At 40.8% G+C, this 25,000-nt stretch overlaps 1 protein-coding gene and 1 long non-coding RNA gene across 6 annotated transcripts in view; one reads left to right on the forward strand and one right to left on the reverse strand.

Moving 5' to 3' along the window:
- LOC122789185 overlaps window positions 1-25,000 on the reverse strand; it is a 1,666,093-nt gene that overhangs the window by 1,146,830 nt on the left and 494,263 nt on the right. The window lies entirely within an intron of this gene.
- The window catches only part of CAMTA1 (calmodulin binding transcription activator 1), a 2,166,856-nt gene that overhangs the window by 373,034 nt on the left and 1,768,822 nt on the right, over window positions 1-25,000 (forward strand). For all 4 annotated transcript variants that reach the window (XM_044056441.1, XM_044056437.1, XM_044056440.1 and 1 more), the window contains exon 3: window positions 15,434-17,301. In XM_044056441.1, the coding sequence (XP_043912376.1) occupies window positions 15,434-17,301 (1,868 nt within the window). The remainder of the gene's footprint in view (window positions 1-15,433; window positions 17,302-25,000) is intronic.

Genomic DNA, 25,000 nt, shown 5'->3' on the forward strand with positions numbered 1-25,000 from the left:
GTTAGTTGATGGAATTTAATTAGATTTTGAAGTTCAAGCCATCCTAGTTGCTTTAAATTAAGGCAGTGATGGGTTCTAAATGGGTTGCCTGTTGCAAATCTTGCAATGTTATTGTAGGACATTTCCAATTTGCTAAGATTATTTTTAGATAGGTTAGTAAAAATAGGAGATGCATAAAGAAGGGAAGATATTAGATGAGTGTGTGCTATAGTGGTTCGAGCTGAAGGTAGGAGAAAGGATTTTATCCTGTAGAGAGAGCCTAGCTTTTTGTTGACTGTTTTTATAGTGTTGTTAATATGGATGTCAAAGTTCAGATTATTGTCAATGGTGACACCTAATAGTTTGGTGGTTGGTTCAGGGGATATAATAGTGTTATTGGTAGAGTTTACTGAAAAATCCATTAGGAGGGACTTCTTAGTAGGAGAGAAAAGGAGGAGTTTAGTCTTTTTGGGGTTTAGGAGAAGGCATCTATCTGTGAACCATTGCTCAACTGTATTAAATACTTGTTGGGTAAGATAGAGAAGTTCTGGAGAAGAGGGGGCTGAGCATATCAGTGTAGAGTCGTCCGCATATTGTATGCATGTAGCTTGGGGGATGGCAAGGTAAAGGTCATTGATGAATATGGAAAAAAGTAGAGGTCCAAGGATGGAGCCTTGAGGGACACCCAGGTTGACGGGCAGGTGAGTAGAGAGAGATTTGTGCCAAAGTACGGCCTGTTGTCTTTTATCAAGGTAGGACTGGAACCATTTTATGGAGGATGTATCAAGTGACAGTGATTTTAGTATTTTGATGAGAATTTGGTGATTTACCATGTCAAAAGCTTTAGACAGGTCAATAAATAGGGCTGAAGAGAGTTTGTTTAGGTTGTGTTTTTTGTTGATACAATCTGTGAAGGAAAGAAGGGCAGTAGTAGTGTTATGTGAAGGTCTAAAACCATGCTGACAGTTGGCTAGTAGGTTATTTTGTGTTAGATGGTCAAGTAACTGTCTGTGAATGCATTTTTCCATGATTTTTGCCAGAGGTGAGAGGAGGGCAATGGGGCAGTAATTGGAGAATTCAGTGGATATATCTCCTTTGTGGAGGGGGATAATATGGGGAATTTTCCATAGACTTGGGATATAACTTTCAGTAATAGTTCTATTGATTAGGATAGAAATAAGATAGGCAATGGCTTTGGCGGATAGTTGTAGGAATTCATCAGGTAGTTGGTCTGCTGAGGGGGAGCATGGTTTCAGTTTCTGTAGAAGAGTTTGAATATAGGATGTTGGTATGGGTTGAAAGTGAAAAGTAGGGGGTGAGGTTGATTCATTGGAAGGTAGAGTGAAGTTATTAGGTGATAGCTGACTAGCTAGTGTTTGTATAGCATCAGTAAAAAAGGTATTAAAAGCATAAGCTATATTCATTGGTGTTTTGTCTTCAGTGTTTTGAGGGTTTGGAGTAGTGGATTGCCCAGGATGGAGTAGTTGGTTGATACTAGACCAAAATTTCTGCCGCTTGTTAGGAATGGCTTGTTGGGATTGCAGGTAGTAGGTTTTTTTGTCAGATAATATAGCTTTTTTAGTTTCATTTCTTAGTAAGTAGATGCCAAACTGGAGAGGACCTAGGACCGATCCCTATGGGACACCACTTGTAACTGGTCGGTAGTCAGATTTGGACTCCGCTGCTTTCACAGTGTGGGTTCTATCAGTGAGCCAGTTGGCAACCCATCTTATTACGTAGGGATTTATGCCCAGTTTAGTGAGTCTATCTATGATTCCTGAGTGAGGGATGGTGTCAAAGGCCTTGGCAAGATCTAGGTAGGCTGTGTGAACTACCTTGCCCTCATCCACAGCTCTGTTGACAAACTTGAAGAAGTCTTATCAGGTTGAGCAGGCATGATCTGCCTTTCAGAAACCCATACTACGTGGTGTCCAGAATTTGGAAATTCCCTATGTCCTTATTTATACGGCCCATGATGATGTGCTCCATAGTCTTACATATCAGAGGGTCTATATTAGATCATCGAATGCTTAGAAAAGCGAACGATGATTTATCAACCCCATGTAAACAAAAGCTTACAAACTCAAATGCTTAGAACAGCGATTTTTTTTTCCCAAGGTAAAAAAATCGCTGTTCCAAAAAATAAAAAAATACACATAAAACATAAAGTGGGGGGCTTCACCCCCCACACCCCCTGACGTGGGGGGCTTTGCCCCCACACCCCCCACTTAAATATACCAACTCTGAGATTGCACTACAGTGACGAAAATGGCAAAGTAACAGATGCGGCCAAGCGATTTCTTTCCCAGGGAAAGATTTTGCTTATATGCCGCTTCGTCATTTTGCTTTTTCATCTTTTCAAGTTCGACCAAGATGCATTCGAAAGAATGCGTCTTCGGTTATCTAACAGGAACCCCATATCAGACTCGTCAGGCTAATGGGGCGGTAGTTCCCAGGGTCTGTATTCGCTCCGTCTTTGTGAAGAGGGATAACCATAGCAGTGCGCCATTTGGTAGGAACAAAGCCTGAAATGAGGCTTTGATTGAACAGGGTACTCCGGTGTGGTGCCAGTTCACTTTGTAATTCATATAGAACACAACCATGGATATTATCAGGTCCCATGGAAGCTGTATTCTTGGCTTTGGACAGTGCAGTTTTTACCTGTGTAGCCGTGATAAAAGGGACTTGGCATTCCTCAGGTATTGTGATAGGCCCTTTAACGGGTAAAAAGGGGGTAAAGTTCGCACTGAACCTGTCAGCCAATATGTTGGCAATATCATTTGGTTCTGTATATGTATTGCCATTGTGCTGTAACTCAGAGCAGATCTGAGTATTGCCATGTAGATGTTTGACATAACTATAGAATGCCTTGTGGTTGTCTTTACACAACAGACCATTTTATACAAATGTAGATGCTAAGACAATAGCAAAGATCTTGGCCACAAGAATAGAGGAAGGCTTGACATAGTACATTATGAAAGGACAGGTGGGATTTGTTCAGAGGAGAGTGTCAGTAGGCAGTTAGTGGCACTGGAGAGCTGTGAAAGGAGACATAAAGAGGATACAAAGGTGGCATATGACATTTAAAAAGTGTCAGAGTTACTGGAATGGAAGAACCTATTATGAGGAGTAGTGAATACTTTTATAAATTTAGTGAAAGCATTGTGCAAGGAACCAAGGGCAGCATTAGTAGGAATAGGCAGCTTATAAGGAAAGTGAGAATTCAAAGGCAGGGATGTCTCCATTCCCCAGCAGTATTTATAACAGTAACAGAGATATGTGGAAGAAGAATGTGATTACAACTGATGATACAGGGGGAGATGGGGGGGGGGGGGTGACTGCATACCATCACCACCTAGTAACCAGAATATCAGGTTGACTCTTTAAAGGTTTTCACCTCTATAACATACATGGGCTACATCTGTTTTACCCCACAACAGACTTAAAATGGCATTCATTCGTTTTCTGGGTATCAGCAACTAGCAGTATTCATTAATAATAATAATAATAATAAATGATAATCGTTTTACTGCTATAAAAACACTCTCCATCTTGTTTTAACTTTCTTGTACCGCATACATTAAATACTTTGTCCTGATCTGCATCATTGGTTAGTCTGTTTCCCTTATTGCACTAAAGGATTAAACTTCTGTTTTAAGTTCTGTATTATGGATTTATTTCTCTGACTTGGCTTGCTAATTAGTTCAGTGTCATTTTGTTCTGCTCATAAGATTAACTGTCCTCTTCATTTTGAAGTCAGAATCCAGTGTTGTTAAACTCCATGTTGATTTTGACTTCCTTTCAGAGACAGACTCCCAGCTTTTTTCCTTTGTTTATGGTTTTGAGGTTGTTAGTTTTTTTTTCAAAGTTGATACTCTTGGTTCCTACAAAAAACACACACTGCACCAAATGATGAATTTCAGGTAGTCATCCAATGTCAATTTCAAACTCTTTTCTGGGTTGAACATCACACTTTACAATTGTAAAGGCCAAGCTTTCTCAAGGCCTAGATGTATGTCAATGTAGAGTAAGTTTTTTAACATCTTTATTAAATCTTTACATTTTAATTTGTAACACTGACGTATATAGAATAATAAAAAATAAAATAAAGCATAATAATGATATCTATTATCATGCAGCATATATATATATATATATATATATATATATAATATATATTGTCTTTCTAACAATTTTCATTCACTTCAGAATTACATAGCTTTCTTAATTCCTCCACCTCCTCCTAAGCATTGCTATGCATATACTGTAGCCACAAATTCCATTTATTGCTATTACATTTGTTCCTTCTCTTATCTAAAGATCTCACCTGCAGTTATTGTATCCCCTTTACACTATTCAGTACTACAATTACAATTGGGTAAGCTCTTAATTTCCAATTTGTAGTAACTGCTTTTTGGCAGGCAGTAACATTACATTCAGTAAAGCCTTACTATGTCTAGGCAATTTATATTCTATATCCCAAATTGAAAGGATCACTTTCGTAATTAAAACCATTTATTCCCCCAACAATTGTGTCAAAGTGTTTTGTGGGTGTCTTTTTTAAATCTTCAAATTTATTACATTCACAAAAACATGTTCCCAGTTACTTTTGTCTTCACTATCACAACTTCAGCATTTGCTATTTAGCTGAGGAAAAATCCACTGAAGTCAACTTGGGGTATACAAATCTCTATGTGCAGTAGTTACATTCAAATAAAAATCCTAAACCTTCCATACTTTGTATACTTGGGAGCCTTGCAAATTTCTTTCTATTGTTCCTTTGTAAATTGCCTTTCGATTCTCATTTCATAATTGTTTCTAACCTTCACAGTCCTGAGGCCAAGCAGTCTGAGAAAATTTTGTTTGCAAAATGGTCTTAATGCCTACAGTCCTTGTCTTTGAGTTAATAATTGAACTGCTTGTTAAGATGTAGTGTTATGATAAGTGCATAACTTTTGTGTGTATCTATCATTGTGTGTGTGTGTGTGTGTGTGTGTGTGTGTGTGTGTGTGTGTGTGTGTGTGTGTGTCTGTTCATATGAGTATGTATTAGCAGTAGACACCGGTAAAGAGTGTGATAAAAACGTGTATCTGAGCAGAAGTGCAGATATTATTTGTCACCATCTTGGCTGCCTCATCAGATGTTTACAACCATTCTACTTAGGTTCATAAGTTCATAGGAGTTTTCTAGGCTAATGGCCCCTGAGCCTTTACAAGCCTTGCTATGTTAATCCCAAGTATCCCCATTTATCTTTTTTGTGTAGTTCACAGAACGAATTTATGAACAGAGTGGGTCTGTGATCAACACCGGCTACCCCTGTCCATGAGGAACATGGGTACAACCCCAGGGGTGAATTTTCGGTCTCCCATCCAGTTATCTAGGTTGTGTTTGAATAGGGTCAGTGAGGAGCTCTGTTTTACATGATATTCCAGAGAAGCAGCAGTCTCTGGGAGACATATCTGTCTCTCCAGCATGTTCTGTTAATGTCACAAGCTATATCCCTAGAGTGAATGACTCTTGAGCCATTTGACTTGCAGATATGCAGCATTTCCATTAGGGCAGGGTTGGAGAGTGCCCTAATAGGCCAGGCACAAGTCACCACTCAGCAGCCTATGGTTTTGAGTCTCTGTATTTTCTTAGTGAGAAATCTCTAAGGTCTCTCCAGCTGCTGAAGATGTCTGTTGAGGTACATGTTATAAGGTGCATTATATTCTATTAGTGGTCTGATGAAGATCAAGTGCAGTGGAGTTATAACATCACTTGACCTGGATGCTATGCCTTGCTTATGAGGTGGGCTACGTAGAAGGCTTTCATCACCATTGTGGAACTTGGTGGTCATAGTTCAGATTGTTATCAATTTGTGTTCCCAAGTCTGTCAGCACTGAGTTGGTGTTGCTGTCAGTATTGTAATTTGAGGGGAATTCTGTTTTTGCCAAAGGGAATAATAATATATATATTTTCATTTAGTTTTAGACCATGGCTTTGGCACCAGTAGTTTGTTTGTGTTAACCCTTACCTTCCTCCATGGCTTTGGTGACTTTCTCAAAGAAGTCCACCAGGTTTGATAAGCATGAGCTACCCTCAACGAAGCCAACTATGGATTTCATACAGAAGGAAAACATACTTCAGGATTCAGAAGTATGAGCCCACTTAAGTACATTACACAGTAATGGAGAAAAGAGAATGGTAACATGCCAGATAGTAAAAAAAAAAAAACGATACTCAGCCATAGCATAAACACAGCAGGTATAAAATAGGAATGCGTAATATTGGTAAGTCCAGGATACTGCTTCATTAGACACATGCATGAGGAACAGAAACACAGCAAGCACATTTATTCTCTGAAATGACCTCTCCAGACAGTCAGAAGAAAGTTTTTAGAAGGACAAAAGCATTTGTTGTGGTGGTTTTATTAAAATGTAATCTGGAATATAGAAAAACTACAGGACTGTGTTGTAACACAAGGACGGCAACCACACAACACCCTAAGAGATGTCCCCTTACCTAGGCAATACAGAACAATGCAGTAAACATACACACCCAAAGTGTACTTAATAGTGATGATCCTACAGCATCCCTCTATGTCCATGACCCATAACATTGAGTTGAGATACAGAAGGGAACCCTGTCCTACATGTTGGACTGTCCCTACAAATTCAGTACAGGTAGCCCCATCTCAGACTCTCAGTTTCCTGGAGCTGCTAAATGCTATGCCATACAGCTAGGAGGTATGCATCTGGAGGTAGCTTTGCTTTTCCTAGACATACAGGTCTAGTTCAGAAACACTCTGCTAAGTGTGTACTGCTATTCCTTGCCACCAAGGGAATGGAATCTGTAAACAAATAACCTTGTAGTGTAAAACACAAGAATCTCCCCTCTGACGGTCTTTCTGCCATGCTGTGCAACACCTATTCCTATGTGCTATGCTGCCCTGAGGTGGAGGGGTATAGAGGAGTGATCCCCACAGCAATAGCAGGCAGGCAGTACACAAGAGTAGATAGTTTACACAGATATTATTCTCTTCTACTGCCCTCATGAGGTAGCCTGCAGCATTAGCAGGCTGAAGAAAGATATCTTATATGGGCAGGACATACAAGAACTCCCCACCATGGCACCAGCAGAATGCTGCAAGTGCACACAAGTATCATCACGGTGGAGATATGTAAATAAAATTTCCACCCGCACATACCACAGTAGTATGTGCATAAACATACAAGAGCGAGTCATCAAGGATGTAGTCACCCACTCAGCAGCAGCCATAAACAGTGTTGTGGTGGGAGAGGGAGATATAGGATGTTGGCACCATTCTGGAGCAGGGTTGTAATATAAGGGTAGAGAAAAAGGTATCAGGTAGGGAAGCTAAAAATGGAGTCATCCAATAATGAGGAATGTACCTCCATAGATTACTATGGTATACCCACCTGGGATCAAGGGGAAAAGGTACAGCTACAGCCCTTCAGAGAGAGGCATACAGTACCTCTGTATAGAGGGGCAAATCTTATATAGGGAGAAAGTATCAAATGGCAAAATGTACTGATACTGCATTCAGAAAGCCAGAGGCTTTCAAGAGATGTGCCATCATGATATCCATATTCTGGTCAGGGTGGAATCAGTGCAATCTACTGGCCAACACCATGACCCAAATCCAGACAGTGTGGCCTCTGTGGATGATGTAATGGAATGCGTAGAACAGCATAGCAGAAACACATCCAGCATTCCCTGCAAAACTATTTAGGATGCTCTGCAAGAGGTGATTAATAATGTGGTCCAGACTCTGCCTACCTGGAAGCTGTTAATTGAGATAGTGATGCAGGTTAGGAAAAATGGGATATAGCAGCAACAGCTAGACAGGTTTGCCATAGTGTGGGACATTAATAAAACATATTCCACTGCAAAAGGGAACAGCTGTACACTGGGTGGTGGAAGATGCATCTGAGGGGTTCCTATCATGAAATCGAAGAGGCTGAACATCGAACAGCTTTAACGTCAGAAATGCCATTTATCAATGTATTTTTTGTGAGATTGTGGTACAGTGAAGATCGGAAAATTTGCCCTTTCCTCAATGTAGTGCGATCTCAGAGTTGGTATATATATATATATATATATATATATATATATATATATATATATATATATAGATGTAGTTAGCGGGGGGGTATGGGGGCACAGCCCCTGACAAGATCAACTTTGAGGTATGGCATTTTCGACCGTTAAGCCGTTCGATCTTGGGTCTTTTCAGTTTGATAATATAGACCCCCATCTGAGGCCCTTCCCATCATGGTCCTAACCACTGTACAGAATGATTGGTATGGCATGCTTGGACATATTGCTGATGGATGAAAACTTTCCTGTCCCCAGCTGTGTTTTTCGAGAGCTATACTCATTTTGCGAGCATGTGGGTTGTGGTGAAAACAGGGAAATGCTACCTATGTTTCTTGCAAAAATGTCCTGCAAATCACAAAATGTATACAGCCTGCTGTTCAAAACTGTTGTGGAATTGTCCAAAGCAGAACAGCTTACATTGTGACTGCCATACATTGTGATGGACTTTGAAAGGGCTGCCCTGGGCAGCATCAAGGACATACTCACTGACAAATAGCCATAATGGATGTCTCTTCAAGAAGAAGAAGAAGAAGATGGAGGAGGACTGAAAGGAGACAGAGCAAACAACTTGAGACAGTCTCCTACAACATAAAGTAGTTTCAACTTCAGCATGTCCTTGTTAAAAGAAATCAGAACAGAGGATATATCGTTTGAACAGCAACTGGCAAAGAAGAATTTCTCATGTAACTCGGTACCCAGTGCCCTGTCTTTAGCCCCTGGCTGAAATTTGCTTCTTTAATGTAGGGGTTTGAGTCCCAGCAATGACTTGGAGCAGATGGATTTTAGTGCCATTGATTCAAACAAGGGTTGTGCCTCAAAATATATATGCTCTAGATACTGATTATGCACAGGTGAAGAAGAAATTACTGATACTGGCATATCTTCTTCCTAAGGATAGTTACCCTTGTGGCCTTTGTGGAGCTGCGAGAGATACTGCCGTGGGACATGGCACCCATAACCAGGTATTTGGGTAGACATGACAAGAGGGCACCAGAGTGGCTCAGAAACATAAGGTGCCATCAATGTGTGCACCTATATTCATAAGTTACAAGACATGTAATCCAGGAGACCATTGAGGAGCCTAGCCTGATATCTCAATTACCCTAGAGCACTTCCTGGTTACATGACTCAGTAGGCAAATGGATAGTGAGGGAATCAAAACCTGGATTACAGGAAAGACATTATTAACAATGCTTAGCTTTAATGTTGCACGCAACTGATGCAGGTCTGCATACCTTCTGGTCATAGACGGACTCTTGCAAACATGGTTAAGTCATGACACTGCCACATATGGGCACATGTGAGATAAAACACTGTGTCATTTACTGCCCTGGCATGTATGCTATAATTTGAACATGACAGTGTCAACAGCCTTCAGAGCGATTACCCACAAGGGAAACCAGAGTTGCCCAGGAGTAAGAAATGTTACTAGGAATGTGATGATCCATAACATTGTCAGTAACCATGCCATGTATACAACTTTTCATTACCTGAAAACCATCAGCAGGCACCTAACTTTCTAGCAGCTGGCATGCTCATATAGGAAGACTGACCATTATCTACTGTCAGTGGTTTATGCCCCCGCCCCTTCAGTGATGTATAAATTGTTTGCCTCTATGCGTGCATGGTGAACCAGGTGGCACCACGTTATCTTGTTGTCTCATTGAAGGACGTGTATTCCTGTAGAGTGTCAGAGCCATACTGTAGTTCAGTATGTCTAACTTAAAATGATGTGCATGCTTAGGGGACCCTTTATTATATGCTCTGCAGTCACATGTGTTGCTGTGGAGTACCCATCATGTATCCACTGCTCCTGCATGTGATGTCCTTTGGGTATCTGGATCAGAGCTGGTGGTTTGAACTGGACTGGTGCTTTCTACATACATGTGGTCATGCTTACTGCCTTACATACTTGTATAAGCACACAGTTGCACAGTTCTTGCATGTGTTGCGCATTTTGACTGTTCTAATAAAGCATATGCATCACCAACACTCACCCATGGTACCACACACTTTCCTGGTTTTTTTTTTTCACAGTTTCTGTTCTGACCCTTACATGTGCATCCATTGTCTGTTGCCTTTCCCTTCCACCTCCTGACCTTATGGGCAGTGTTGTTAACAGCTGGTCACCCTCATTACATTACTGCTGTGATGGACATTCAAACTCCAGCTTTTTCTCATTGCTGCAATTCTCTTCTCTTATTGAAAATGGTAGATTGTTCAAACAATGTGCACTGTAAACATGCTAATGTATTCATTTCAGTATTCACAGTGTTGTGCATATTCATACTACTGTCCTGAACTTACAACAGCTACACCATTAAAATGAATGTTAAGTAGTAAGGTGATAACAGAGAATACTGGACAGTGTGTATGTAAGTTGCAGTCAAGAATGCAGACGCTATTATAGTTTGAAATATTATTAATACACTGGTTTTACACATTTGTGACGCAACAGGTTTTCCATTAATATTCAGTAAATTTTCTGAACAATAGATATGAAAACTGTAATGTTTGTCATTTGATCATAGCAGAAAATCAAACATATTATAGGTTCATAGGTGTGTACCAGGCTAATAGCCCTGGAGCCTTTACAAGCCTAACCCCATAAAATTGCCCAGAAACCATGCCACCTGATGTTAGTTCACAGTGCCCCTATCCAGGAGGGCAACTGGAGTGATCCCTGGGGTGAACTTTCTGTTACCCATCCACTCATCGAGATTTCTCTTGAAGAAGGCCAGCAAGGTGCTCTGCTTGACCTGAATGGGAAGCTTACTCCAGAGTACGGGCAATCTTTGGGAGATAAACCTGTCCCTCCAACATGTTCTGTTAATTGTGGTAATGAGATTGTGACCTCTGGAGCTTGTGGCGTGGGGGGATTGGGATTTCTTTAGCTGTAGCATTTCAAGTAGGGCTGGGTTGGACGTGGCTTTGTAAGTCAAGCAGAGATCACCTCTAAGTAGACGATAAGAGACTGAGAACAGCTGAAGTTTCTTGAGTCTGTCCATGTAGGACATGTGTTTAAGGCCTAGGATCCTTTTTGTGAGGTACCTTTGTGGCCTCTCCAGCTGTTGTAGGTGTCTGGTCAGGTACATGCCAGACAGGGCATTATAATCGATGACTGGTCTAATGAGGGATGAGTAGAGAGGGATTATGACCTCTTTCTTCCTGGATGCAAAACCTTTGGTTATAAGATGTGCCACGTAGAAGGACTTTCTGACCACAGTGGCAGTGTGGTTGTCGAAGGTGAGGTGGCTGTCGATCTGGGTGCCCAGATCTCTTATGGCCCCTTCAGTGTTCTGTGGGCTCCCATCAATGTGGTAATTCATGGGAACTGAGTTTTTTCCAAAGGGGATGATAACGGATTTTTTGGTGTTAAGCTTCAGGCTGTGGTTCCAACACCAGTCATTGTTCTCAGAGAGGTGCTTTTGTAGGATGTCTGCATCACTTGAGGAGTTGATAATGACTCCTAGCTTGCAGTCATCAGAGTCCTTCTGTGTTGGCCTGGCCTTCTGAGAAGTAGATGCCAAACAGGAGAGGGCCCAGGACCGAGCCCTGTGAGACTACACTCATGACTGGTTGGCAGTCTGACTTGGAATCCGCAACTTTCACTCTGTGGGTCCTGTCTGTGAGCCAATTTACAACCCACCTAGTGATGTACAGATTGATGCCTAGTTTGGTGACTTTATCAATGATAACTGGGTGGGGAATGGTATCAAATGCCTTGGCCAGGTTGAGGTAGGCTGTATGCAGTGCCTTACCCTCATCCGCAGCCTTGGTGACTGCCTCAAAGAAGTCAACCAGGTTCAGCAGGCAGGATCTCCTCTTGACAAAGCCAAACTGTGTGGGGTCAAAATTTTGGAGATTGCCTGTATCTTTTTTAAGCAGGTCCATGATGATGCACTCCATAGCTTTGTATACCAGACTCGTCAGGCTAATGGGGCAGTAGTTCCCAGGCTCTGTAGTTGCTCCCCCTTTATCGCACGGGCTGACTGTAGCAGTGCACCATTCATTATGGACATAGCCTGAGGTAAGGCTGTGATTGAACAGGGCACACAGATTTGGTGCCAGTTCATTTTATAGCTCATGTAGGATGCAGCCAGGGATATTATCCAGTCCCATGGAAGCTGTATTCTTGGCTTTGGAAAATGCAGCTTTTACCTGTGCCACAGAAATGGTGGGTACCAGGCTTTCTTCTGGTATTGTGCTAGGGCCCTTGGAGGGGGGAGAGGGGTAAAGTTGGCACTGAATCTGTCAATGCCAATGAAAAATAGCTGCATGACTGCCGAATCATACACCAATGCACTGTACAAGCACACACACAAATGAATGGACCTTGGTGCCGAGAAGTTAGCCACCTCTGTTTTTAGGAGCCTAAAGTTGACTTTAGAGAAGGTTTTCAGGGTTTAGTATGTTGGCTATATCTGTTGGCTCAGTATAGGAGATGCCTTTGTGCAATTACTCAGAGCAAATCTGGATATTGCCTTCGAGGCTTTGATATAGCTATAGAAGGCTTTGTGGTTGTTTTTGGTGTCAGTCGCAATTGTGCCTTCATAGCTGGCTTTAGAGGATTTGATAAGGGATCTCAGCTTTTTTGTTGAGACTGATAAGGGGGGGGGGGGGTTCCAGTCTTGTAACTTCATTTTTTCTGCAACAGTTTCTTCCTTCTTTTGTAGAGTTTATTGGTGGCTGGGGACCACCAGATTGGCTTCCTTTATTTGGAGGAGAGTGTCTTAGTAGGTTGAGGGGCACACTATGGTGGTGAGCTCTGTGTTCTGAGGGTTGGTGTTGGTGGTGGTCATGTGTGTTTCTGTCTCGGGGGTCTCTGTTGTTTGGGTAAATTTTTATTGAGAGCCTCTGCGTAGGTGGGTGTATGGTTTGTGTTTCTATGTGTGAGTTTTGATCGTTGGTGTTTTGGATGGCTGTGTTTGCCATGTAGTGAGTTGCAGATGTTGACCTTCTCCTTTTGACCAGCTAGTCCGGTCTTAATTGGAGCGTGCACTGCTTCCGGTTTGGTGATATAAGTAAGAAAACAAACGAGTCCCAGCAGCTGTAGAGTCTACACACTTGATTTAATAAAATTCGACAATAAAATAACTTGAAGCGCTTTTCGTCTGCCAAGTAACAAACTTCATCAGAAATAACAACTCCACAATTAAAAATCATTTAAATAGTCACTTAAACCAAATAATCGTGGGACAATTAGTTAATTAATTATATAAATATTTAAAAGAGCATTACCAAAAAAACTAGGTTAGTAAGCAATGCATGAATGAAAATAAGATCAAATTACTTTAAAATATAATATAAAGCATACAAATAAGTTTGTATATTACTAATCAGTTGTGCAAAATACAACCCCGATATGCATTTATACATTGTAACAAAACCAAAGTAAACTTGTTACCTCTGTAAACTCTTAAGTTTAAGGATGCTGCTTATAGAACAAGACTCATTGAGACCAGGGGCATTACATGCATCCAATTTTATTTGCCACTTTAATTCTAGCTCCTCAAGTTTAAGAGTGAAAGGGCCACCTCTAATGTCATGCTTAACACTGCCAATGGCTAAAAATGTAAAATTGTGGTTCATATTCAAATGAATATGTTTAGCTAGTGTATTGTCAAGCTTGTTACACCTTATAGCATACAAGTGCTCGTACATTCTGTCTCAGAGTCTGTGCTCCGTAAAAACTGCAAGAAAGACCCAGCCAACCTATAACCTTCACTGAGTAGTACTTGAATTACAATTAAACCTTGCCTGTAATCTCTATCTATAGCATTTAACTGTGAATGAATTGTTCATCTACATGTTGTTTAAAAATACAAACATTTTGCATTTAACATGCCTACTGTTCTTGGGGTTTAGAATACTTTGATTTTAGGTCTTTAGCAGGTTTTCCTGCGTTTAAAAAATTATATTTGGAAAATCACCAAATTTACCAAACAAGACCTGATACATCTAAACAATTAGACACTGTTTCACTATGAAAAGATGACTTAATGTATCAATCAAGGGAACTGACAGGATCAGCTGGCCTATCAACCAAAAAGGCCCATGAGATATATGTAAATAACGGGTCTATATTAGAACATCGAAATTTCACAATTTTGAATGTTCTAATATTGACCCCTATTCAGCGAACACTAACAACATGGAACAAGCAGAACAGCTAATGTTTTCCTACGGAAAAAATTTGCTGTTCCGAAACATATACACACAACACAAGCACACCAGACAAACAGCAATCCACACACTTACACCTAAAATCTTGCAGCTGACCCTACCCTAAACTGTACAAACACCACTAACTATCCACTTACCTTAACCCTAACCCTAAGGTCCGTCACTATCGCACAGTCATGTCACCTGCGCTTTAACCCTAACTCACCTAACCCTCACGTCCACACAGTCGCACACATACCTAACCCACGCCGTAACCCTAACTCACCTAACCTGTGCCCAATCGCACACTTACCTGAACCTGACCCGTAACTTTCCACCACAGCACTGAAAATAGCGAAACGACAGAAACTGACAACCAAATTCTTTCCCTAGGAAAAAATTCAGTTTATATATATATATATATATATATATATATATACATATACACAAATGTGTGTATGAGTGTATATATATACATATATATATATATATATATATATATATATACACATATATATATATATATGTTTTTATTAAGTGTTTAACGTGTTTTTGAGTCCAGATTTCCAGCCTTTGTGGTTCATTCATTTGCCTTCAGAAAGTCATCTGTGCTGTATTTTCCATATTGTTTATTTCTTTAAATGTATAACAGCATTTTCTGGAGGGCTGAGTACAAATTTTGTGTGGAGATATGCCACTCACAGTGTTGTTGTAAAAGATGCATTTGCTTTAAAACCAGCAGAATTAGTTAATTAGTTTTTTTTTAATTTATGAGATTAAATTGTGAACTGTTTTAACCAACAGCATCATACTTGTTTTAACCTTTTTAATGTGGTGCTGGGTAACCTGATACATTCTTCCTTATGTTATTACAGTTTTAAAATATATTCATACAGAAAAACATGCCTCTATCTGTGTATATATTTTTGAATGTCTTTCTGTATTATGCTTTCCCGAATGGTAATTGTTTCTTTTAAGGATGCATAATGTTAGGTCTGATTAACCAAAATGGCTTCAATTCTTCTTCTGATGGCCAAGAATGGTGTAAATACTACCAGTTAATTATAACACCAGTCTCATGTGATACATTGTACTGCAGATTAGCAGAGAATTTTTAAACCACAACCTGTGTTACATTGGCTTTGTATACAAGAGGGCCTCACTTTGTTTTTGATTCTTCCTGCAGGAGCTGGGAGCAGTGTACACCACAAATGTAACAGTGCCAAACACCGCATCATATCACCAAAGGTTGAACCACGGGCAGGAGGCTACAGTGCCCATTCTGAGGTGCAGAACAATGATGTCTCTGAAGGCAAAAATGAACACAGTCACACAAAGGCCAGCAAAAGTGAGAAGAAGAATGGCAAAGTGGCAAAACCTGTACTTCTTCACCAAAACAGCACTGAGGTCTCTTCCACTAATCAGGTGGAAGTTCCTGATACTACTCAGAATTCCCCCGTGTCCATCAGCAGTGGTTTGAACAGTGACCCTGATATGGCTGACAGCCCAGTGGTTACTGGTGTCTCCAGTATGAGTGTGGCATCTGTAATGGGTGGCTTGCCACAGAACGCAGCAGTATTTATGTCAGAGGTCACAAATGATTCTGTGTATACCATGTCACCAACTACTGGCCCAAACCAGCACTTGATATCTTCTGATGCAGCCACTCAAGGTCTGGTGCTAGCAGTTAGCTCAGATGGCCACAAGTTTGCTTTTCCGACTGCAGGCAGCTCGGATAGCTTATCCATGCTGTCCACCAATGTATCAGACGATCTGGTTCTATCCACATCATTGGACAGTAGCAGAAAGATTTCAGAGACCAGTATGAACTTTGACCCTGACTGTTTTCTTAATAATCCCAAGCAAGGGCAAACATATGGTGGAGGAGGACTGAAAGGAGACAGAGCAAGCAACTTGAGACATTCTCCTACAACAGAAGGCAGTTTCAACTTCAGCGCATCCTTAGTAAAAGAAATCAAAACAGAGGATACTTCTTTTGAGCAGCAACTGGCGAAGGAGAATTTCTCATCTAACTCCGTACCCACTGCCCTCTCTTTGGTCCCTGGCTCAACTTTACTTCCTTCAGGTGGGGGTTTGAGTCCCAGCACTACCTTGGAGCAGATGGATTTTAGTGCCATTGATTCAAACAAGGATTATGTCTCAAGTTTTAGCCAGCCAGTTCATAGCCCTCACATCCACCCAACTCCCTCCCCCAGCTTCTACCTGCAGACTGCCAGTAAGCAGCTTTCACAAATGGATCCAAACACACACAACAACCTCAGTGATGCCAATAACTCTTTTGTTAACTCTTTAGGACTAGCAAATGTCAAATCAGAGTCCCCAAGTCAAGCATCATCCAATTGCAATGGATCTGTGGAGCATTCAAGAATAGATTCTGCCTCCTCCCTCCAGCTCATGCAGTTCCAGACCAGCTTCCAGCAGATCCCAGCAGAGCCCGAAGTTCCTATGGAAACAGCTCAGCAGAGGGATGCAAATGAGAATCTTTTAAAGTCTGGAGAACTTCAGTCCTGCAATACAGAACACTATATACAGACAGATAACAATGGGGACTTACGTAATGGGAACAATTTACCCATCCTTCAAGGCAACATGGTGCAAGGACTGTACCCTGTGGCCCACCCGGTGCTCAGTAACTCCTCTAACATGGAGATTAACTTGGACCACTTTGATATCTCCTTTAGTAACCAGTTTTCTGACCTTATCAATGATTTTATATCAGTAGAGGGTGGGACTAATCCAATCTATGGGCATCAACTAGTAGCAGGAGAAAACTCTGGCTTGCCGCCACAGCAACAACAGCAGCAACATGAGGATGGGGAGCAAGCAGCCTATGGGCAGGCAGAGATGTGTATACCTTGCTGCAGTCCACAGCAGACCAGCTTGCAGCTAAGTAACACCGAGAGCACTGCTGGTACCATGACATACATGCAGGTAGCTGAAGTGGTGTCTGCACAAGGTACCTTAGGAATGCTGCAACAGAACAGGCGGTTATTTCTAGTTACAGACTACTCCCCAGAATGGTCATACCCTGAGGTAAGTTATCTTCACTGGAATAATTTTAATGAATCTACACATCAAACATGACTTCTTTTTACTTTTCATGCCTACGAAGTATGGATGGCACTAGGAATGCAATGATGAAATCAGTATCCTTTATAATTCTGAAGAGTTTAATAATGATGCTTATGAGCTACAGACTAAATCATTCATTTTTATACTTAGGTATGCCATATTTCCTGGGAAAACCCACTTTGCAAAAATGTTGAAAAATAAAGCATGAATGAGAAATGGTAATCTGTTGAAATATAAACTATTTTTGTTGAAGTAGAAATGAAGCTCAGGCAGAGAAAAGTATTTTATAGTAGAATAAAATGACAGTCTTTGTAAATTACAAATCTAATGATGTATCTGATGCTGTCATTTTCATTTGTTCCTCAACTGTTGGGTTTGGATCTGATCTTTGGATTTGACTTGATCTCTTCTTCCAGCTCATGAAACACTGAAACTCTTGAGCTCCCCTATGCTGATAATGCCCTAGTCACCTAACAAACCTCAGATCTCATTTACTACCTTAGTGTTCAGACATGGTCACTGTAAAGTCTTAAGTGGAGCTAGTATAGCACCTCTTTTGCGAATTAAAATTTCTCTTTGTATATATTTTCTCTGTATAAGCCGAAGGCTCATTAGCCTTCTTTAGCAGATCCATCATTCTACTTTTCTCCTAGATGTTCTGCCTTCATGGTAGTGGAGAAGAGCTTTCTGTGTTTCTAGAGTTCAGACTACTCTTGCCTCTTCAGCTCCAAATACACAGTTCCATTCGATTCTGTGTCCAGTACCTCAGTCATCCGTTCCACTAGGACAGCCAGCCCAAACTAGTCTCCAGACAAACCAGCAGGGTATGGTAATCTCTTCCAACACTTCTCTGGAGCATCCCACTGAATATGTCCCTTGGAAGAGGAAGTGCAAAAGGAGGCACTTAGACTCTCTGCAAGAGCCTATCACTGAGAACATGGACTTTGATGAAGGGGAAGGGTCCACCAGATCACTACCCGATGATGTCTCCTTTGAAGATATCTTAGAACTCCTGAAGCAAAGGGGTGGTTGGTCCACTGATAACCATTCCTATTGAGGAGTCGGTGTTTCTGGAGGCTTTTGGAGCTGGCCTGTCTACCTTCTGGGTGATCGGGCTGTTGACAAATTTATTGATTTAGTCTCTAAATGCATGTGGAACGAATCTGACACAAATGAGCCAATCCCAAAGAGACCAGATAGGATTCTGGCACCACCTAAGGATAGAACACACTGGAGTAAGAGAGTAGCCATTTATGCCATGTTCATAGCAGTGTCCACTAAGAAGTAACTGGAAGAACAGAGTTCTTGCGTTCATCCCAACAGGGAGTCTAGGGCATTGTACAGATTGGGGAAGTATGTCTGTGCTTCAGTGACTTTCACCCTTAAGTCACTGAATCATTTGGCACATGTCTCAAGACTTCAAAGGTATTTGATCAAGGAACTTTCCAAATCCCTCTCTGGGATGATTTCTTCCCTGTTACAGTGTACTGTCTCCTTGCAGTTGGCTATCCTTCAGTCTGTTTCAAATTTGTCCATGAGGCTTATCTCCCATACAGCTGAAGGTACCTCAGGGGCAGTGGGTCCGGGCATTTCCATCAGGAGACATGCCTGGATGCACTTTTGTGATTTTGCAGAATCCTTCAAATCTTTCATCAGTGCTCCTTTTGACAGAACTTTCTTATTTGGCCCCATAGTAAAAAATACACTCGCTAGGTGTGAGCAGGAAGGGAAGACCCTGTCTGCTGTGGGCGTACATTTTTTGACCCCTTCAATGGACATTTTCTACCTCTGGGGTGGACTAAATGTGGTTCGGAAATTCCCAAGGTCCTTTCCAAGATCCACATGGATATAATTGCCTCAGGGGCAGAGGAGGGAACTCCAGTGCAAGACGTTATCCACAGGGCAGTTATCCACATAACCAGGGACCTAAGGATACTGTGTCTGACAGGTCCTATAAGTACTCCTGAAAGGAGGCCTGACTATTCCTTTCTGGAGGCAGTCGGGGGTTGTTTATCCCTGCATCAGGAAGCCTGGCTAGAGATAACAAAAGATACATGGGTGTGGAGGATAATAACCAGAGGTTATACAATACCATTTTCCCAGTCACCCCCTTTAGTATCAAACAAAATGTCCGATGTTCCACCCAGTCAGAGGGAACCAACAAAAGTAGAAGTAGACAAGCTGCTAGACAAGAATCATCCAAGAGGTTCCACCAGACGAGAAGGAGTCCGGAACTTATTCAAGATTCTTTTTAGTGCCAAAAAAGACAGGGGACTGGATACCAGTCTTGGATTTCAGCAAATTAATTTGATCAGTATAGTAAACAAAGTTCTGGATGGTCTTGGTTCAGTCCATTCTGCCGTTTCTGCAGAAGGATGACTGGATATGTTTGATAGCTCTTCAGGATGCGTTATATCACATCAAGATGAACAGATGGTCCAGAAGGTATCTACACTTCTAGTTTGGAGCCAATCATTACTAGTTCAGAGCACTGTCCTTTGGTCTCACCCCAGGGTGTTTAACAAGTGTATGGCAGTAGTTGCAGCTCACTTAGGACTGCAGGGTTTCTGAGTGTTTCCTTACCTAGATGACTGGCTCATAACCACTCTGACCAGGCATCGACTAATTCAGGCATGGGATTTCTTACTCCAGCTGTGTTCTCATCTGGGAATTTCTGTCAGCTACAACAAATCTCAACTCAATTCAGCTCAGACTCTAGAATCTCTCCCTCTGTCTTGAATTGAAACAATTCATTTTCAGGTCAAAAGGATCATTCAGAGTTCTTCTCTGTCAGCACATCTGATACTCCAAGCACTGGGATCTATGTCAGTGGTAATCACCTTGGTCCTGCTGGCAAGATACCATATAAGAATTCTTCAGTGGACGATCGCAACTCAGTGGTCTGTTCTGCAGCAACATTTATCTAGCCAAGTCATAATAATGCAAGTCTGTAGAAACTATCTTTTCTGATGGATCCATTCCAATCAAATACAAAAAGGCTGTCCCTTTGTTCTCCCTTAACTGAAGGCTACAGTGACCACGGATGCCTCTCAGATGGGGGGGGGGGGTGGCACATGATCCCCTGAAGAGGCTAACACGCATATCAGTGTCCTGGAGATGAGAACTGTCCTCCTACTATTGCATGGCTTATAAGACACTCTCCCAATTGGGACTATTGTGATGCAGATGGACAATATATCGGTGGTCTGGTATATCATCTAACAAGGGGGAACCAGATCTTACCCCCTCTGTCGAGAAGCTATGAGAGTATGGCAGTGGGTGATATTATTCAGTAGTTTGCTGATAGCAGTGCACATTTTGGGGAAGTCCATTGTGATTGCAGACAAGTTAAGCAGGTTGAGTGTAATGTCTTACAAGTGGTATCTCAATATGAATGTGGCAGAGAGGATTTTTCATCGATGGGGCCAACCATACTGCAGTCTCTTGGCATCTCCTCTCAACAACGGGTTCTTTGCCCCAATCCCCCCAGTGGGGGAGTTCCCAAGGGATGCTTTAGTTCACATTTGGCCTGTTTTTCTACTTTACACTTACTTTCCATTACTGGTAATACCCAAATTTCTACAGAAAGCATCTTGATTGACGAGCACAGTTATCCTCATTGCACCTTACTGGCCTTATCAGATCTGGATTATTTTTCTTTGGCCTCACCTTGTACACCCAGCTTGGATTCTGGATCCAACTCTAGACCGACTGTCTCATCTGACAGAAGTGACTCATCCGGACATTTCAGGCCTCAAGTTGACTACGTGGTTTATCCAGTTCCTTTGACCTGCCCAGGCTCTCCTCCCCTGACTGTCACATTCTTTTACCATCCCACAAAGCTTCCATCAGTACAATTTACAAAAGTAAATGGAAAAAAAGTATTTATTGGGCAGACATAAATAATCTTGACCACCTTCGGCACTGATTTCTAAGGTTCTAGATTTTTAACTTCAGTTTTCAATGATAGGGCTAACTCCTCAACAGTCAAAGTACAATTAGCAGCCATTTCCAACTTCCATGTAGGAATAAATAACTCTACTTTAGTTTCTTCCAAACTATGTAAAGCTTTTCTCAACATAACTTATCTGCTTAACCCTCCTTTAAAGGATCCTGCTCCCCCGTGGGATTTAACTATTGTTTTACAGGCCTTAACCAAACCCCCCCTTTGAACCATCGGCTAAGTGAAACCCCCTTCAGCACTGATTTCTAAGGTTCTAGATTTTTAACTTCAGTTTTCAGTGATAGGGCTAACTCCTCAACAGTCGAAGTACAATTAGCAGCTATTTCCAACTTCCATGTAGGAATAAATAACTCTACTTTAGTTTATTCCAAACTATGTAAAGCTTTTCTCAACATAACTTATCTGCTTAACCCTCCTTTAAAGGATCCTGCTCCCCCTTGGGATTTAACTATTGTTTTACAGGCCTTAACCAAACCCCCCTTTGAACCATCGGCTAAGTGAAAATTAAATTTTTTGACCTGGAAGGCTATTACTTTGTCTTCCAAACCTCCTTATTTGATTTTTTTCACAAGGATGAAGTATCTTTATGGACCAATCCTTCCTTTCTACCTAAGGTGGTGTCAGAATCTAATGTTAATCTGGTTATCAACCTTCCAGTTTTCTTTTCAAATTTCTGAAACAAAGGGGAATATATGTTACACCAGTTGGATATTCATAAACAGTTAACATTTTTATCTTTGCAGAACCAAGAAATTTAGAAAATCTGAGCAATTATTTGTTTCTTTCTCTGAATCAGAATTGGACAAACCAGTTTCTAAAGTAACTTTAGGTAAATGGTTGACTGATTGTATCATCTTTGTGTATATAAAAGAGGGTTTGCCTTTACCACGCCCACCAAAAGACCATTCCACCAGGTTTGTGGTGACGTCTTCAGCCTTTTAATCTAGAACTCCTTTGGATGATATTTGTGCAGCTGCAACTTGAGCTAATCCAAATACCTTTATTTCTCATTACCAATTAAATCTGATCTCTAGGGGAAAAGTAGCCTTTGGCTCAGCCATGCTCAGGGATATCTTTCCTTAGAGTCCTCCCAGGTTTTAGGTAGCTGGGGATTCTGTCCCAACAGTTGAGGAACAAATAAAAATGACAACATCAGATAAAGATGTTATCTACTCACCATAATGTTCCATCTGTGTTCTCCATTTTCATTCTTCCTTAACTTCCCTCCCACCAGCTACTCTTGGTAAGATCGAAGGATGCTGCAGGAACACTGTTCCTTTGTTTGAGTTCCAGATTGTGTATATCATATTTACTTGCTACCTGTAGGTTTAAGGGCAGCAAGCAAGATCTGAGGTATGTTAGGTGACTTGGACATTATAGGTATAGGGAGAAGCTCGAGAGTTGGAAGATGCGTCCGAGTCAGATCCGAGGACTGGATCCGAACCCATCAGCTGAGGAAGAATGAAAATGGATGACACAGATGGAACTTTATGATGAGTACATAACTTCTTTTTTCAGCAGTTTGAACATTTTCAATGAAGACGGATGGAAGGATTTCACTGGATGTAGTGCATGAATATATATATGTGTGTGTGTGTGTGTGTGTGTGTGTGTGTGTGTGTGTGTGTGTGTGTGTGTGTGTGTGTTTGTGTCTATCTCAGTCTATATATAGACAGACTGATAGTTATAGGTAAAGAGACAAAAACACAGATGCACACAAAGATACACACACACACACACACACACACACACACACACACACACACACACACACACACACACACACACTAAGTCCATGACAGTTTGTCAAATGGCCACTTCATCAGGAGTCAGTGTATCAAGAAATATACATTCACCACCAGTCCATGATCCATCAGATGTAGTAATGTAAGTGTTTCTTGCAGGGGGAGAAATCTTTCCAAAATAAAAAAACACAAATTTCTTAAAATTAACACAAAATATAGCATGCTTGCTTAGGGCATGTATTTCCTTTCTTAATAGCATGAACAGGTTGTTAAATTATTTTTTTCAAGGCCTTCTCAGTTTTGTCATTGTAAAATGTAGGACATGATCAGCAAAGGCCACATGAACCACTTCTTTAATATTACAATTAAACATTCCGTTTGGCAAGATGGCATAGTATACCCAGTTATTGTAATATTGATAGCTTTTAAAATAAATCTACACTGGGAACATGACTCACATGATTTCATGCCTTTTATTTTTCTCTTTATTACAGTGACATACATGACTACTTCTTTCAAAACAAGATTTTAATTTCCAGCCCTTTTTAAATACAACCTTGGGGGCTGTCCCCAACTTTTCTGATAGCCCAAATGTCTCAAGCACTCCCTTCCAGTTCTCAAATGTCATTTACTTTGTGGCGATAAGTAAAACTCATAGATTCAGAATACTTTTTCTTGTCTTCCTCCATTTTCCTTGCTAAACTATTTGATAAATTTGATTAAGTAAAAGGAGGAGTTTTGCCCATCTTTGGTGAACTACTTCATCATAGGCTTCATTAAAAAAAAGAATTTACCAACATGTTTATGATATTAATAAAGGAGATATAAATAATGCTAAACAAAAACTCTGCATGTTGTGTTAATTTTAAGAAATTTGTATTTTTTTATTTTGGAAAGAGCCACGACCCCCCCACCCCCTCCACCCCCCACCCCCATTAGAGCTGGGAACTGGGGTCTTTACTGGAATCCAGGGAACTTAAATTGCCAGCTACTTTTGAATGCCACAAGTTCCCCAGGATTAAACAAGATCATTTCTGTTAATAGTCTGTTAGGAATAAGGAGAACTGTTCAGAATATCAGATCATGACCACAGCTAACTTAGTAAAAATAAAGTCCTCTTTCCAGAGACAAAACAGTCTAGTTAAGGGTTTAAGCAGATCGTTATTCAAGAATGGGTGGATGTTCTTATCTGATTCCAGAATGACAATTTAGCAGCTTACATAATATCATTCTAGGGGCGGAACCAGGTCTGTCTGAGATGGTTTGTTTGGTGGAAAAATTAAGCTACCATTTGTATAGCCAATGGAAAGGGGCTAAAGTTGTTATCCCCTTCTTATCTTTTTGTATGAGGTGGAAATGGTCAGTAAGCACACTTGAGACCTTTTGCAAACTTTCTTAACTTTAAAATAAGTAGTTTTTATAGAGAGTATAAAACAAAAACATTATATAAAACATTCTGAAACATTGATATGCAAGAAACACAAAGAGAAACATCTTAGTGGCTCTTTTCAAGACACTGGGGTTGGGAAGAATATTTATCTGCTTCAGATATTTTTTATTGAGGTGGAAATAGTCATTAAGCAAACCTGTGACTTTTTACCACATTCCTTACATTTGAAAAGAGCCTTTACAGTGAGCATGGGAAAACACACACATTATATAACATTTTGAAACAGTATTCCAGAGCAACCAGTTATATAACACGGTTTCAGTAACTTTAAAAATGTTTTGTAGCAGAAAACAGATGATTCAGATAATTCAGTATTTTTATGTGGAACACAAGTTAAATGAAGCATACAGTAACCCATAAAAATACTGTGGAAAAATGTTATGGGAATATTGCATGTGAAATTAATGAAGAGAAAGTTTAACAGGCACAGGAAGTATTGCAAAAACAGTTCATGAACCAGAATTGTTACCAGAATCCTTAGTAATGTGAGATAGATGGTTT

Source organism: Protopterus annectens, chromosome 14.part0 (assembly GCF_019279795.1).
Source record: "Protopterus annectens isolate FY-2018-M chromosome 14.part0, PAN1.0, whole genome shotgun sequence".
Lineage (NCBI taxonomy): Eukaryota > Metazoa > Chordata > Ceratodontiformes > Protopteridae > Protopterus > Protopterus annectens.